The sequence below is a fragment of the Bos indicus x Bos taurus genome, chromosome 3 (genome assembly GCF_003369695.1).
Source record: "Bos indicus x Bos taurus breed Angus x Brahman F1 hybrid chromosome 3, Bos_hybrid_MaternalHap_v2.0, whole genome shotgun sequence".
Classification (NCBI taxonomy): domain Eukaryota; kingdom Metazoa; phylum Chordata; class Mammalia; order Artiodactyla; family Bovidae; genus Bos; species Bos indicus x Bos taurus.
In genome coordinates this window covers 58,407,967-58,424,406 of record NC_040078.1, presented here as the reverse complement: position 1 = coordinate 58,424,406, position 16,440 = coordinate 58,407,967, and the positions used below count along the sequence as shown (strand labels likewise).

The window sequence follows — 16,440 nt, the reverse complement described above, 5'->3', positions numbered from 1 at the left end:
CCCACATAACTATAATGTTTGCTGCTGCTACTGCTAAGTCGCTTCAGTCGTGTCCGACTCTGTGGGACCCCATAGACGGCAGCCCACCAGGCTCCGCCGTCCCTGGGATTCTCCAGGCAAGAACACTGGAGTGGGTTGCCATTTCCTTCTCCAGTGCATGAAAGTGAAAAGTGAAAGTGAAGTCGCTCAGTCGTGTCCGACCCTCAGCGACCCCATGGACTGCAGCCCTCCAGGTTCCTCCATCCATGGGATTTTCCAGGCAGGAGTACTGGAGTGGAGTGCCATTGCCTTCTCTGGAACTATAATGTTTACCAGTATTTAAAAACATATAATAATATTTTAAATAAATTGCCTATTATATATTTCTTTTTCTAATTTTTGTCATGATAGACAACACTGTGATGAATATCCTGGTACTCTTAAAATTTTTTTTTTTAATGAAAATTATCCTCCAGAAAGTTTGTTTGAAATTGCCTTATACTTGCAATATACAGGAGTATATGTACTTTTTTTTTCCCTGACACATGTTCTAATGTACTATCACTTTTTGTTAATCCTGCAGGCTAAAAATACCATCTCATTATCTAATCAAAATTTATATTACTGATTTTGTGTTTCCTATCTTGTATTTAATTCATTTTAAACTAGGTATTAAATTTTAAAAGGGGCTTCCCTGGTGGCTCAGTGGTAAAGAATCTGCTTGCCAAGCAGGTGAACCAGGTTCAGTCCTTGGGTCAAGAAGATCCTCTGGAGAAGGAAATGGCAACAAAACCACTCCAGTATTCTTGCCTGGAGAATTCCATGGACAGAGGAGTCTGGTGGGTTACAGTTCACAGGGTCACAAACAGTTGGACATGACTTAGCGACTAAACAAGAGCAACTTTAAAAAGCTGATTTTTAAGGTAGCTTTACAGATGTTCTTTTTACACTCTCTCCCACCTCTAATCCAGCATTGACATGGTATATATCTATATATTTTTTCTAATCAAATATTGACAAATATGTTTATATGTGGATGGGGTGATTGGTCATATTTTATAATGCTGATATCATATACTCTTTTATGCATGATACATTTCATGTTAAATAATACATCATGAAACAACAGTCAGCCAAACTAGATATAAATTCTTTCTAATAGTTTCATAATATTCCACAAAGTGGCTAGATCACAGTTTACTCAACCATTCTTCTACAGATGAGCATTCATGCTATTTCATACATTTTTCCCCCCAATACAAATGGTGCTGTGAAAAAAAAAATCTTTGTTAAATTTCGTTAGTGTATTGAGTACTTTTATTTCTATGGGACAAATTCCTCAAAGTGGAACTTCTTGGTCATAGCATATATGTACATTTATTTTAACAAATATCTTTTAATAAAGGCTGTAATTCACATTTCTAACAAAAATATTACTCTTCCTGCAACCTTTTCTGAGAGGTAGATGCAATATCTCATTATTACTTCAATTTATGTTTCTCTGACTAAAAGTTAGGAGAGTATCTTTTCGGATAGTTACTGACCTTTTGATTTGTTCATGTCTCTGTTTTCTTTTTCATACCAATTTACAAAGCTCATATATTAACCCATTATACGCTGTTTGCTTTGCAATTATTTTTTCCCAATTGTAGTAGTTTTATTTATGGAATCTTTTCCCATACAAAATTCAAGTATGTTTTCTGTTCTTTCATAGTTTTCAGATGAAGTGGCAGAGGTTGAGAAAGTTAGATAGCATCACTGACTCAGTGGATATGAGTTTGAGCAAACTCCAGGAGATAGTGAAGGACAGGGAAGCCTTTTGTGCTGCAGTTCATGGGGTCACAAGAGTGGGACACAACTTAGTCACTGAACAACAAATAAAGGTCTCCCCAAACCTTAAGCTATACTTTAGCTTCCTACTTTTCTAAGATTTTTAATTGTTTCTTTTCTTTCTTTCCTTTTTTTAAAAAGTTCATCAGAGATTTTTTAAAAATTGGGTGAAATAGGGTTCCAATTTCTTACAGCAGTAGGAAGACTGAAAGGAATTTTGTCCTCCTTCCTCACCCCTCCAGTACTTTGCCTGGAAAATCCCAGGGATGGAGGAGCCTGGTAGGCTGCAGTCCATGGGGTCGCTAAGAGTTGGACATGACTGAGCGACTTCACTTCACTTCACTTTCCCTATCACTGGGGTAGGAATGGGTGTGTGGCTGATCAAAAGACATGAAAAAAAAAAAATGGGAGACTTCTAGAAAAGTTTTATTTTTCCCAAGACAGGGATATAGGTCACTTTTTCACTTTGGATAATTATATCTAGATGTGATAACTGAGATATTGTAGTCATTTGCCCTAAACCTAATTATGAAGATAACATTTAGGATGGTCTCAGATAACAAGATTAAGTCACCAAATACTGAAGCCCTTCCTAACTCTGAGATTCCCATGGTAAGATGTAAGTTTCCTTATTGTTAAAGGCAGTTTGATTCAGGGTTCCTATTACTTGCAGCCCAAATCATACTGATATACCATTTTCCTTATAATTAAATTCCCATGTAGTCTGAGATCTAATTCTGGGCTCTAAACTGCTACAATGATCTATTGTTTGTACTACCACATAGTTTCATTTACAAAGACTTTGAAATAATGTTTTCTTATTTGGAAGAGCAAGCCCTCCATCCCCCACCACTATTTTTTTCCACAATGCATTTTGACCATTCTCAAATGCTTATTCTTTCATAATGAACTCTCCTTATAAGTTTCTTTTGAGAATAGAAAAAAATAGAAGATGGAAAAAATTTGATGTGCATGCTGAACATTGTAAGGGCCTTTAAGAACTATCTATAAACAAAACACAGTAAGATATTTTAATTGAGCCACTTCTTTATCATATTTTCCTTGACCAATTAATACTTCACATTTTTGATGGAAGAGAACAATCATTCCATAATCAGAACAGTATGTGTTCCTTAGCTTGCAAAAGAACCACCCACTGAAATATGAGAATTCTCCCACTTAAAACCTCCCACTTAGACTATATAGCTCTGAGTGGTAAATGCTGCGAATCTAGAGTTACATATTTCATTTTTTTAAAAATCAAAAAGCCAATAACTTCGGTTATGAATTCTTCTCTAAATTTATCAATGAGAATACTAACAATATTTGAAGGATACTGTTTTATATTTTTAAACTCTGGTCTCTATATATATCACACTTTCAAATGATTCAAAATATTGATTCCTTGCAGAGAATGAATATTTCCTTTCCAAGTCTCAATTTTCCTCTTGTATATTTACACTATTTAGTATTATAAACCCCTCCCATGACTATCTCACCATTCACTGTCTTATTTTCCTATTTTATTTCATAGCAAGATTCCCTAAGGCACTGGCATATATTAACTGTCTCAATTTCCTCTCCAGACATTGCTTGAATGGAGTAGAAAGAGCACTGCTCTTGAAGTAGGAAATATTATCTATGTTATTCACTACCTGTGTCATCTTAAATAACTAAGTGAACTTTCATAAACTTCATCTGTTTACTCCTGTCTTGAATGCAAATAACCATACATGCTCCAAAGTCTGCTTAAGAATTTGAGAAAAGTTATTATTACATATTTTTATTTACTTCCTTCCTCAGTGCAAGCTGTACTCCATCTTCTACTGCAATTTATCTTCTTAAAGATCACTGTTAGCTACTCCTTTCTGGAAACTGACCTTAGTCTTGTGCTTTTCTGGGTTTTCTGTTATTTCCACCAACTATTTCTTTCTAAGACTGAGTACTTTTAAAGACTCAAATCTTGGCTGTCTGTCTATCTTTTCTTATGCTCTCTCTTTCAGAAAATAGATTCTTTTGCTTTCCTGATTATGATGCTCAACCCCTCCTCCCCTACCCAGTTCTATTTTCCTTTCTCAATTTGTTTTAAGTACCTATCACACTCTATGTATCTTCTTCATTACATTTGATCTCTAAATTCTCACGAATAACTTTCTAGATGAAAATGTACATTTTTGCCCTTGCTTCTCAAATACCCAGAGTGATTCCTTGTGGATTACTCTAGAATAGGATTAAATTAAAGAAAAAAAAAAAAAGAAAATGGAAAAAAAAAAAAAGATCTGTATTGCAACGAACTTACAGTTCTACCTGTTGGACCTATTATACCTTCTCTGCCAAAGGGGCCAGTGTTTCCCTGTTGAGGTTAAAAAAAAAAAAAAAAGAAAGAAAAGAAAACAAGTCAGTTTCATTGCCCGTATTTCAGAAAAGTTCTAGAAAATGTCTTGCACGATAGCAAAATAGTCCATGTCCACATAATTCCAGTTTTTATTACAAAATCTTATGGTGTTAGCAGAAATCACAGTAATTTTGATCTGACTAAATTCTGTATATAATTATAATTTTCCATGAGGAGAATTAACCTATAATTTCTAACAAACTGGTAAATCAGTATTACAATTTTTATTTGGTTATAGTTTCAATGATGCCATTTTATATGTATGTCATTGCATAACAAATGCAATTACTTTAAAAAAGGAGTACAGAGGGTCATCTATATAATTTTAAATAAATTTATTTACAGATGTTGAAGGAGCAATTGTTTGAGTGGCATGCAGCCTGGAATTGACAGAAATTATGGGAAAGGACCATAGGGCATCCTTATGCCCAACTAAACTTCTGATTGCTTGGTCAGAAATAAGACTGCCTAATTCACAGGGCCATTGTAAGAATTAAACGTGAAAAACAAGTTATTCAGTCAATCAGATGTGGATTCAAATAATGACTCCTTTACATACTAGCTATATATGGCTTTCACTGAATTACCTTGTGGAGATTTAGTTTCCTTATTAGAAAAGTAGAGATAATAGCTTCTCTCATGGGATTTTTATAAGGAATAAATGATATAAGGACATAAACGAACATCAGTATTTTGTACATAATAGTTTTTTGCTAAATATTAATCTAGCAAAGCTTTTCACTTGTCTCTATAATGACTTAATAAAGGAATATTTACAATTATAATTTATTTGTGAGCTAGTTACCAAAACTTTATTATTTTAAAGCTGACAAAATTTCTGGAGCTGCAAAGCAGTATAGGCTTAGATCCTGGCTTACAGAGACACAGTGCTTAGGACAGAGGCTAGGCAAGCAGCCAGCTTCTCTTTGACAATATCAATAAAATATTTAATTACCTGAGAACTTATTTGCACCTGGAGAAATGTTGAGAGGGGTCTGTAAATAAACATTTCCCATGACAACACTGCTCTTTGTATTATGGAAAACAATTTATTGGAACAATTAGGGAAGGGGTGTAGGGTTTCTAAAAATTGACTTTTCATTTAATATTTGCATAAGACAGTGGTTTTCAGTTGTTAAATTCTTCAAGATTCAGTCCTCCTATGTCTGAACTGCTCACCTTCCTCTCTCTCAACTCTGTCCATCCCTGCTTTAGGAGCTGCTATTAGTCATAGAGGGGCTTCCCTGGTGGCTCAGACGGTAAAGAAGCTACCTGCATTAGTCATAGAGGAGCTACTACTACATTCAAACCAATGCTTCATTTTTTTAAAATCTTTTTTTCTCTATAGTTTTATAGATCATCTCATCAATTAGGAGAGTGTGGTTAATAAAAACAAAACTAAGAAAGCAATCAAACAAAACAATAACCAATAACTGCTGGTGACTTATCTATGCTATTAATGTTTATGTTCTTTACAGTTTACAATTTCAGGCACTAAACAGCTAATTGGAGTTCTTCTGAGCCCTGATCTTTCTAACTCTTTAATTAATTTCTCATCACTCTCTAGGGATACCCACCCCTGAGCAGAGCGATTGGGAAACATTTTTCAAAGTGTTGTCTGAGGAATTCAGGTCATAGACAAGTTCTCTTCCAGGTGGTACACGAGGGTGGTCTCTAGTTCCTGGTCATATTAATGTTTATAACATGAAACCACTTTATGTTTTTGTTTCTGGTGTAAGTTAATAAATACATTATCCAGTAGTCATATTAATTCCTTTTTTTTTAAGTAAGAACCAAGAAGCATGGGTGGCCTGCAGGGTCTTTTGCTCAGACTAATATATGAACTAACAGAGGTTGAGAACCTCTCTGCATGTGCTCTAATGAATTTCTATTTTAAAAGTAATTTTATTAAGTTATTCATTTGAAGTATATTATTTGTAGACTTTGTAACCCTAATTCCTGCAATGAACAAAGAAACACAATATATGGGAAGGCAGAATGACTTTATATTTACCCTCTGTCCAACAGGGCCTTTAGGACCTGATATTCCAACAATGCCAGCATCTCCCTGGGGACCCTAGAAGCATGATTTAAAAAAAGCCAAAATATGAACATTTTACATTTGAAATAACCTTGTACCAATCTATTAAGAACTAGCCCTTAAAAAATGGAACATGATAGCTAATGATGTACAAGCTGAAGTATTTTGGAGGAATTGTCCTGAGGTCTACAACTGACTTTGAAATACATCAAAAGTGGACTGAGATAGAGGGAAATAGGAACAGATGATTGGATGGGTACATAATAAAGTGAGTAAAATGTTATTGTAGAATCTAAGTAATAGGTATATGCATGTTAACTCATTCTCTCAACTTTATGGTATGTTTGAAATTTTATTTTGAAATGTTTGGAAATTTTATTTTGAAATGTTTGGAAATTTTATTTTGAAATGTTTGGAAATTTTATTTTGAAATGTTTGGAAATTTTATTTTGAAATGTTTGGAAAAACAGATGAGAAGATGCAGAAGCAAATTATTCAATAAAACTGCTAGGAAAATATATAGTTACATAAGTTTTAAAATTAACATTCAGAACTCAATTATATAATTCTACACCAACTGAAATTTTGCCGATTAAAAAAAACAGAAGCTCAAGTCAGAGATTAAATATTGGTGTTTCAACACCCTTTTTTTTTTTTTTTTTCTAGATAACTAGTTGCTGCTGCTGCTAAGTTGCTTCAGTAGTGTCCGACTCTGTGCGACCCCAGAGACAGCAGCCCACCAGGCTCCCCCATCCCTGGGATTCTCAGAGACCAGTAGAAAATATGTAAACATACTTTGGGACCTGGGAATCCTTGGAAACCCATCAAACCTTGAATACCATGTTCTCCCTGTAATGTGAATAGAAATGATTATCATTATTGTACGATGGTGGCCTGGTATGTAGAATAATAAGTGCTCATTGAATTTCTGAGTTGGCACCTACAGGTTGCCCTTTGATGCCAGACTCTCCACATGGGCCTTGATCACCCTGTGCTCCTTGGTGACCTCTTTTACCTGGAATTCCAGGTTGACCAGGTAGCCCTTGCTCACCCTATGGATAAAAAAAAAAGAAAGGTAATCTTGACTTTAGAACCTTTGAACATGTTATTTTAAAATGAAACCGAAATTCTGGCCCATCCTCAAACATAGTACAAGGCACTGGGGAAGTCAAAATCTGCATGATCATTCTCCCCACCAATATTCTCCACATACATAATATTTGATTACAATGAACAAGAAATGTGGCAGTAGGGAAAGGGAATTCCAGAGCTTGTGGTCATGACTATGGAAAAAGGAGGGGAGAGAGGGGCCTGCAAGTGTGGGAGGAGGATAGTGGGGCTACAGAGAGGGTGTGGTATGTGTGGGGGTGTTTGTATGTGATGGAGCTTGTGTTTGATTTGAATGGAAATTATTTTGCTGTGTTTTCTTTACCATACAGAGATGATTCAGCTGATACCACAAACAGAGCAGAATCTCTTAAAATGTGAACCCTGGTTTTTGCCATGATTATTTTTTTCAATTCCATCATTAAGAAATTTCCATTATCTGTTTCCCAAGATTCCTTTTTTTTTTTTTTTTAATCTTTACTTTATAGAAATATAGTCGGTTTACAATATTACATTAGTTTCAGATGTACTACATAGTGATTCAATATTTTTCTAGGTTATACTCTATTCAAAGCTATTATAAAATGTTGGCTACATTCCGTGTGCTGCACATTACATTCTTGTATCTTCTTTGTTTTATATTTAGTAGTCTGTACCTCTTAATCCTCTATGCCTATCTTGCTCCCCTCCCCCCAGCCCTCCCCCTACTGGTAACTAGTTTGTTCTCTGTATCTTTAAGTCTGTTTCTATTTCATTATTTTCAGTTTTTAGATTCTACATATAAATGGTAACATATAGTATTTGTCTTTCTCTGTCTGACTTATTGCAGTAAGCTTAATATCCTCTAGGTCCATCCGTGTTGCAAATGGCAAGATTTCACTTTTTTGGCTAAGTAATATTCTGTGTGTGTGTGTGTTGTGTATACCACATCTCCTTTATTCACCTGTTGGCTAGAAGGTTGCTTCCATATCTTGGCTATTGTAAATAATGTCACTATGGGAGTTCCCTGGTAGTCTAGTGGTTAGGATTTGGCATTGTCACTGCAAAGGCCTGGTTGGGAAACTGATATCTGACAAGCCACACAGTGCAGCCAAAAAAAAAAAAAAAAATTTTTGTATCTTTTTGAATTAGTGTTTTCATTTTCTTTGGATATATACCCAGGAGTGGAATTGCTGGATCATATAGTAGTTCTAGTTTTAGACACTGAAATTTTTAAAGCCCTGAATATAATTTAGCAGGAACACCATCACAGGCAATCAGTTTTTGTTCTGTTGCTAAAGCTATTGGATATATGCTAAAGTGATTCTTTTTTTTTTTGGTCTGAGTGACAAGAAAATAATGTTTAATCAATATGCAAATCAAACAGTCTCCACTGGCATTATTAATCTAGAAAGAAATAATTGCATAGTTACTAGTAAGAGGAAGAACATTTAGTCTATACTTTCAAATGGGACAATCATTCTAAAGAGCTGTTCACTGGCAAAATTTCTCCCCAAGTTAGTATAGATTATATGCTATGTCATAAAAGATAACAATCATGAAGTATTTTTTTTCAGTATTTGCTTTTAGAGAAAAATCCTAAAACTTGTAGAGACTTCTGATGTCAGAAAATTATGAAATGTAAGAGTGTATTTAGCAATCAGGGTGACTTAGCTCATGGTAATTGGCATATGTATAATTATAATTTGCATTCCAGTTATTTAAACTGAGATATCCTTGATCAGGTTGAACATACTGTGAATAGAAGATCTCTTTTTCCAAGAAATAAGGTGCAGACAGTCTTTGGAGAATGGCCTCACTGAACTGGTAAATTAGCTTTCTCTGGATTTTAATGATTTCCCCAGTTCTTCCATAATTCCTCAGTGCTCTGGCCATTTCTGATAAGTCATGGTCTTCCGGTTGCCTTTTTCTTTTCCCCAGAGTTGGGCAAGTTTTTCTTTGTTTTTTGATACAAACTGAAAGATGCCTTCGGTTTGATCTATCCACTGAATACAAGATGCCATCTCTGGATTACATAGGGATTCATGAAGGTATTCAAACAGTCGGAGCTTCTTCCTGCCTTTCCTCCCTTTTGCTGGAGAAGAGCAGGTTGTACCAGCTGGTTTTCAGGGATGTTCTGCAGAGATTGATGAATATTTCCTTCAAAATAGAGGTCCGTAGCACTGTTTACTACTGTTTTCCAATTATAGATGGGTTCCTCTGCAGGCTGCACACCATAGCTGTTGGAATTTCCTCTGATATGAGAACGGTGGTTGATAAAAGCCAGGTAATTTTTGTAATCTGAGGAGTACTGAAAGTCTCCAGTTGAATGCTGCCTCAGTACTTCAAAAGCATCTTCAAACGCTTGACCCAGCTTGTCTTGTTCAGCACAAGCCATGCTTCATTAAAAAACTGACAATTCTGTCCATCAGAGGCCAATCCAATATTTACAAGTGCTCCAGGTGGAAACAACTTTCCCCTCTGAAGCACAGATCTGCAACACTCTCCCCAAGATTCCTTTGATACAAAGCCTCTTTATCCCATAAAAGTTCCTTTTAAAGATATAATTATTTTGTTTTTAAAAGTCAAGTATTTTAAAATATATTTTTATTTTGTTTTTGAAATAAGAGTTGCAATAGCTTTTACAATTTCTAAAAATAAGCTTAGAAATCATGTTCAATTTTTAGATAAGGTAATGAAAAATGGTGCTTGGTAAACTCTGACTAAAGCTTTCAGATTAGCAAATTATCCTTCACTGTCTTGAGATAAAGATATAGCTTTGGGACTTGACAAATTGGATCCTTTTTTTCCCCTCCCCCAGATTCACACAAAAGAGGCAGGGATCTTATTTCTTTTCCCAATTTTAGCATTTGCTCAGCTATCTTTTTTTAGTGGAAAGGGATATTCATGGTAAAAACATTAACAGGCTCAAACTGTAAACAATAAGTTGCTGAGTCATCATTTTCAGAATATCTCAAAATTCTTTAGAAGCTAAGTCTTGAAAATCAAATTAAGAGATAATAATGATGAGGGTGCCAATGTCTTAATCCTGGTCTTTTATGAAACTGCATTAGATATTGGTCTAATCTTTTGGTTGTCTGGGTCAAATCTACAGTACATTGAGATATTTCTAAGAGAGGTTTTATATAGAAAGCCTATTAACATGTGACAACACTCCTTGCAATGAAGATTAATGCAAGACAATTACTATCACTTTAAGAAATAATCTGTGTGCTTATCATATTTGTTAATTAGTTGGTTAGGTTCAGACTTAGTGGAACAGGAAGTATACCTGAGAAAGTATGTAACTGGAAGTAAATAAAAATTTTCTGTTTTGGAGGAGAAGGTAGATGACAGAAAAGGAAGGAGAGACAAAATGAGTAAAAGAACATTTTTATAATGCATCACTAATCCTGGGTTAATAAACTGTTCCAGCAAATTACATGCAGTGTGGCTATCATGGGACATGGCTATGTCAAGGCCATGCACGCTCCTTTTTTCCCTCATGTGTTTTTTATTATTGGCCAAATTTAATTACAAGCTATCAATCTTACCATCCTGTGATCTAGTCAATAAACTCAGGGCCAGGAAAGATGGTCAATACTGCTCATCCATCTGAACAAACATGCAAGTACCTTTGGGCCTTGAACTCCTGGGCTTCCTGGTGGGCCTGACGAACCCTTTGCTCCTTGAGGACCTAGAGATCCAGTCAGTCCTATTCTTCCTGGGCTGCCTCTGATGCCCTAAAAAACAGATAAGAAATGAGGACTGGAGTAGTTCTTAGGATATCCATCCAGAGACTCAATAAGTAAGGGAAGGGTTGATGTGCTGAAAGGCTGCTATTGATACACTGCCCGGGTTTGGGAGTTACCCTGGGCTTCTTTCGCAAATAAACGAAATGCTTACATGATGTTTTGGCTTACCTGAAATCTCTAATTATAGTCAATGTAATGGTCTTGGGTTTTTAAAATAAAAATACCTAGGCAGTACAAAGTCCACCAGTATCTCCTGACTAAAGAGCCTAGATATGAAGCATGTTTGTTGTATTCTAACTTTTTGTATTATACTCTGGTGTGCATGACAAATCTAATAACTGATTAATGTATCCTTAAGAAGGATTTTCTTCTTATTGTGGTCATTATTTCTCAATATTTAAAAATACCAAATCACTACATTGTACACTTGAAACTTATATAACATTATATTAACATTTCATTAAAAAATAATATTCTTTTCAATCACATTATTCCAGAAAATTTGCTTCAAATAGCTTAATTAGAAATAAAGTTTGGGGAGCATGTGTATACCTGAAATTTAAAAATGTTAAAAATTATTAAAAAAAAAAAAAAAAAAGAAATGAAAAAAAAAAAAAGAAGAAATAAAGTTAAGTAAGTAAACAATATTTCCTCAAAGCCAAATCCTAAAACAAGGATTTTTGTAGAGCTTGTGAGTGAAGGATAGTTATTACATTTTCATATGTTTAAAAAAATCAAAAGAATAATATTTCAAGACACAGAAATTATATGAAATTATAGTTTCCATATCTATAAACAAAGCTCATTCATTTGTATATTGTCTGTGACTGTTTTGTGCTAAATGGTAGAGTTCAGTAGTTGTAGCAGAGGCTCAAAGGCACATATTGCTTCCCACCTCTGACTGTTGTGCTGAAAATTCCTGTGACGCAATTATAAATGGACAAATGCTTCAAGCAGAACATATATTGACTTGCTGTGAGATTTTATTATCACTGCATATCCATTGTATCAAAACAAAAAAAGAAGAAAAAAGTCGACTTTGAATGTTGTATTTTTAAGGTACAGTGGAATGTGGATTATTTTGTGGTCAAGCTAGATGTCAAAGTTTTGTGTTTATTATGTGATGACACGACAGCTGTGCTTAAAAAAATACTATATACATCAACACTATTATACCAAGCACTTGACACAATATTCCCACTTCACAGAAATGTAACAGAAAAATTAGGAAAACTAAAATGGAGTATCTCATCACAATAAAAAATTCTTCACAAAAATTTGAAATGGAGTTGCAACTAAAGCAAAGTTTGTAAGTGGTTCATTTGTTAGTCCAATAATGAAAGTCACTTATTGATAGACAATTAAATCATGCAGCAAAAATAAACTTGTTTGTTAGCCTTTTGGCAAGAACAGTTGCTTGAAATGTCAAGGACATTCGAGTACTATCAATAGTCAATTAAAAAACCAAGGCAAATATTTCCAAGTGGTTTTACTTGCCTCTTGATCAATCAATAGATGTTAGTAATACTACTATTTATTTGAGGAATCAATGCTGAGTTTGAAGTGCCTCCAAAGTTAACCCCTATGAATAGTTGGTGGAGTAATTATAGGTAAGAGTAACTTCAAGTAAGTTAAAAAACTAAATCAGTACAGACTGATGTGGAATCTGCTAAAATGTGATAAAATTGATAGCAACAGATCAGAAAAAGATGAACTAGACAAATTAACAAAACTTGTGAAAAAGTTAAGATATTTAGAGCTATGATTATTCATTGTATTTTATTCACCAGGTACTCTGAGGAAAATACTTGAATCTACAATACGTTATTGAGCCAGTACTATCAAGAGTGAACTCCATTGACTCTTGTAAATTTAACTTTCAATGGTTCTGTGAATTTTTTTGTCAAAATAGAAACTGAATTTCCTGACTCTAACATGCAGCAGTTTGATGGCTTTGCAGGAATAAAGCTTCACTGGGCTTTTTGAGGTTAAGACTCAAGGTTTTCTTTGTATAAGAACTGCCCTCAACCTCTATTACTAATGTGGTTTTAGAAATTAAATTTTGCTGCAGATTTATTTAATGTTTATCTGTGAATTCAACCCCAAACTGCAAGGCAAAATAATGCTTACATGTGAAACATAGTGTGATAAAATCATTTTGATGACAACTAATATTTGAATCACAAGTAGTTCAAACAGCTTTATACACTTCCTCTGAAAAATTGAAATAAGTGAGATCTCCATTTCCACAAAAAGTTTTGGTGGGTAGATATTCTGAGCGCAAACACTTTCAGTAGGATTTTTCAGATCTAGATGCAAGAAATTTCTCTATTTCAAAATGAATTTAACTATCTGAGGAGTTTCAACTGAAACTTCAACTGGAAATAACTAATGTACAACATAATGACATGCTTAAAAGGCAACTATCAAGAGAAGAACCTAGCAGAATTTTACAAATTCTTTCCAAGCAATGAATATGCTAGATTAAAATCATATGCTCATGAACTGCAATATTTGGCAGTACATGTCTATGTGAAAAGAATGTTCAAAGATGAAATATGTAAGACATGCAAAATATCATTATGTCAGCGTTAATAAATGAAATATTAATGACAAGAAACTGTAATAAGCTAAAGGTTATCTCCCATGCAAAAGAATCCCGTTTTTCTCATTAGTAGACTTGTATCACAAAAATTATACTAAATCAATACTTAAAATCCATAAAAATTTATTTTCTTTCTTGTTACATAAGTTCTTAAGCAATACTCCTGATTTTGCTTTTTGCCTTGCAAACTCAAAAACAGTTATTAATATTTACAGAAAAATTTTTCTGACCCCTATTTTAGGATATTATTGTTACTTTCTGAGTTGATTCCTGGGATACTAAATTGGGTTGCACAATAGTTGTTCTATGCATTGAACAACATTTGCTGAATATCATCTATGTATAAGGAAAGTACCATGGGGAAGCCCTGTGAAAAACATAAACAAGATGTGGTTTTTATTTTTAAGAAGCCTAAAATTAAGTGAGAAAGACTGTAATATATAAATAGTTCTAATAAAGGCATAAATTAAAAAAAAAACATGAGATAAGAGATATAAAGTAAATACTAGAGAGGTTCTGAAGAGGGGAAGTTACCTCTGGCACTAATCAGAAAAGGAATTACTGAGAAGGTAGCCTTAACTGGAATATAAGGTAAAGATATTTCCCTAAAAGTTATAAAAGTGGTAGGAGAGATGACTGGCTCAAGATAGGCTAGAGTCATTTCTGTGGGGAACCTGGCTGGCAGAATAGGATTTAAAAAGTAAAGCCAATTTTGAGTTTAATGCTAAAGCATTTTTCCTTAAAAAAAAAAAAAATCTCCAAATCATCATGTATCTTTCTATCCTCTTACTAATGGCAAAAAATAGTTCCAATATGCTTAAAAATTTACCTTTTCAAAGTAGATTTTCCTCATGATCATAAAACACTAAAGTAAGAATAAAATTGTATTTTACATCACTAGGTGCCATGTACTATGCTTGGTGCTTAAGGATATAGACTCTCATTCCTTAGCTTGACCTTTACATCTTTCTTTGTCCCAATCTACATCAAACATTTTCTCTCTCACCACTTATCTATATTGGTGGCTCAATATTTGTGAGGAACCTTTATGAGGGTAAAATCTTGATAGAGAGAAGGGGAATGAGGGTGGGAAGTAGGGAGGGAGAGAGATCCACATTGTGGATTTAGGATTCATGTGGTGGGGTTCTTCAAGTTTGCTTGCACCTTATCCTAAGCTAGTCAATGAGCCTAAGCTCTTTCCCTTTGTTTTTTTTTGTTTGTTTGTTTGTTTTTTTGGCCTTTTGGCTGAGGCATGTGCAATCTTGGTTCTGGATCAGGGATCTAACCCATGTCTCCTGCATTGGGAATTGGAAGCACAGAATCTTAACCACCGTTACCTCCATGGAAATCCCTCCCTTTTCTTCTTACAATGTATTTTACATTGATTTAATTTGGTCTGTGAGCCTTTTGGGTCCATACCTCTGGGGTAGATTATCTGGTAGTGTACTTTCCATACGAATGATGAGAACCGTGGAGATAGGAGATAATGTCATTTAAGAGCTCATCATTACAAATGAACCCAAATCTATTCATAGTCATTTGAAATTCTAGGATACAGAATTTCAGAAATGTTTAGGAAAGACCTAAGTCTTATACCAATGGCCAGGATTCTGATGAGAATATGACTACAGGAAAATCCAGTTTTAAAAACAAAGTTTGGGTAAACAATGCTTCTCCCAATAAAAAGAGGTTAAAAAACCGGAAGAAACCAATGGCCTGAAGAGAAAGCTGATTTTACAAAGTCATAAACAAAAGACAAATGAAGAAAACAACTACAGCAGACCAACAAAGTAGCTTCAGAATTAAACTAGCTGAAAAGTTGTAAACTATGGATCAGTATAATTTTTTTTTTTTTCTAAATGGTGGGTTGTCTTTCAAGACTGTGTGTATCCTATGTCTGAATGTATTAGAGAAGTAATGGATTCCAGATGGAGAGAACACAGAACATGTGAGAGACCACTCTAGATGATTTTAGGACACCACAACATTCTACAGTTCTAAAATAGTACCACTTCACCTCACTTTATTTGTAATTTAGGTATTGAAAAAAAAAATCTTTATGCTCAAACAGAAAAAAAAATGTATCTTTTGGATGACACATGAACAATGGACAGTCAGAGACTTGCCAAACACTCCTGACGTCAATAAGTATTTTTAGCGAGAATAATAAAGGCCATATGCCTAGTCCGCAGGGTTAACTGTACGCTAGGAACTTAATTTTACTTGCAGTACTATCAGATATTTCACACAGCACAAAAAATGTGTTCCAAATCATTTACTGTTCACATTGGTTTCTTAGAGAAAAATCTGAGGAAAGTAGCAGAGTGTTCTGTACAGAGTTCCAAGCAATGTTTCATACAAGTAGAGAACAAACATTTCTTATTATGAATACACAGATGGATGAGTGATTTTGTGTTCAAGAGAAACAGACGCTAATCCCTAGGAATTCTTTCCAGTGTCTTCTAAATGATTTGTCTAAAACCAATTAGCAAAGGATAAGTCACTCTGAGCAAATTTTAAAAAGCAAATAAAATCAAAATTACCATTAATTTGTTCAGAGATGCTGAGACCAATCAACAGTTTACCCAAGTCTTAGAAATGTTAATAAAATGGTAAAAGTACATGATGTCTCATGGCCAGAAACCTCCATTACCCTCAGATAGAAGCTAGCCTCCCTGCTGAGAAGGGTTTTGACTCTGTAGGAAAGTGTCAGTTTTGACAGGACTGAAGCTGATGGCCCCTTAAGACT

At 34.5% G+C, this 16,440-nt stretch overlaps 1 protein-coding gene and 1 pseudogene across 6 annotated transcripts in view; both read right to left on the bottom strand.

The window, feature by feature from the left end:
* The window catches only part of COL24A1 (collagen type XXIV alpha 1 chain), a 391,998-nt gene that overhangs the window by 34,140 nt on the left and 341,418 nt on the right, over window positions 1–16,440 (bottom strand). For 4 of the 5 annotated variants that reach the window (XM_027536666.1, XM_027536669.1, XM_027536670.1 and 1 more), the window contains exons 49-53: window positions 10,967–11,074; window positions 7,190–7,297; window positions 7,041–7,094; window positions 6,219–6,281; window positions 4,109–4,162 (exon numbers count right to left, since the gene is read on the bottom strand). In XM_027536666.1, the coding sequence (XP_027392467.1) occupies window positions 4,109–4,162; window positions 6,219–6,281; window positions 7,041–7,094; window positions 7,190–7,297; window positions 10,967–11,074 (387 nt within the window). The remainder of the gene's footprint in view (window positions 1–4,108; window positions 4,163–6,218; window positions 6,282–7,040; window positions 7,095–7,189; window positions 7,298–10,966; window positions 11,075–16,440) is intronic. The other variant, XM_027536671.1, reaches the window with a different exon arrangement.
* LOC113889673 lies at window positions 8,501–10,958 on the bottom strand (annotated as a pseudogene). The gene has a single exon (XR_003510315.1). The product of XR_003510315.1 is annotated as a transcription factor Spi-C pseudogene (transcript).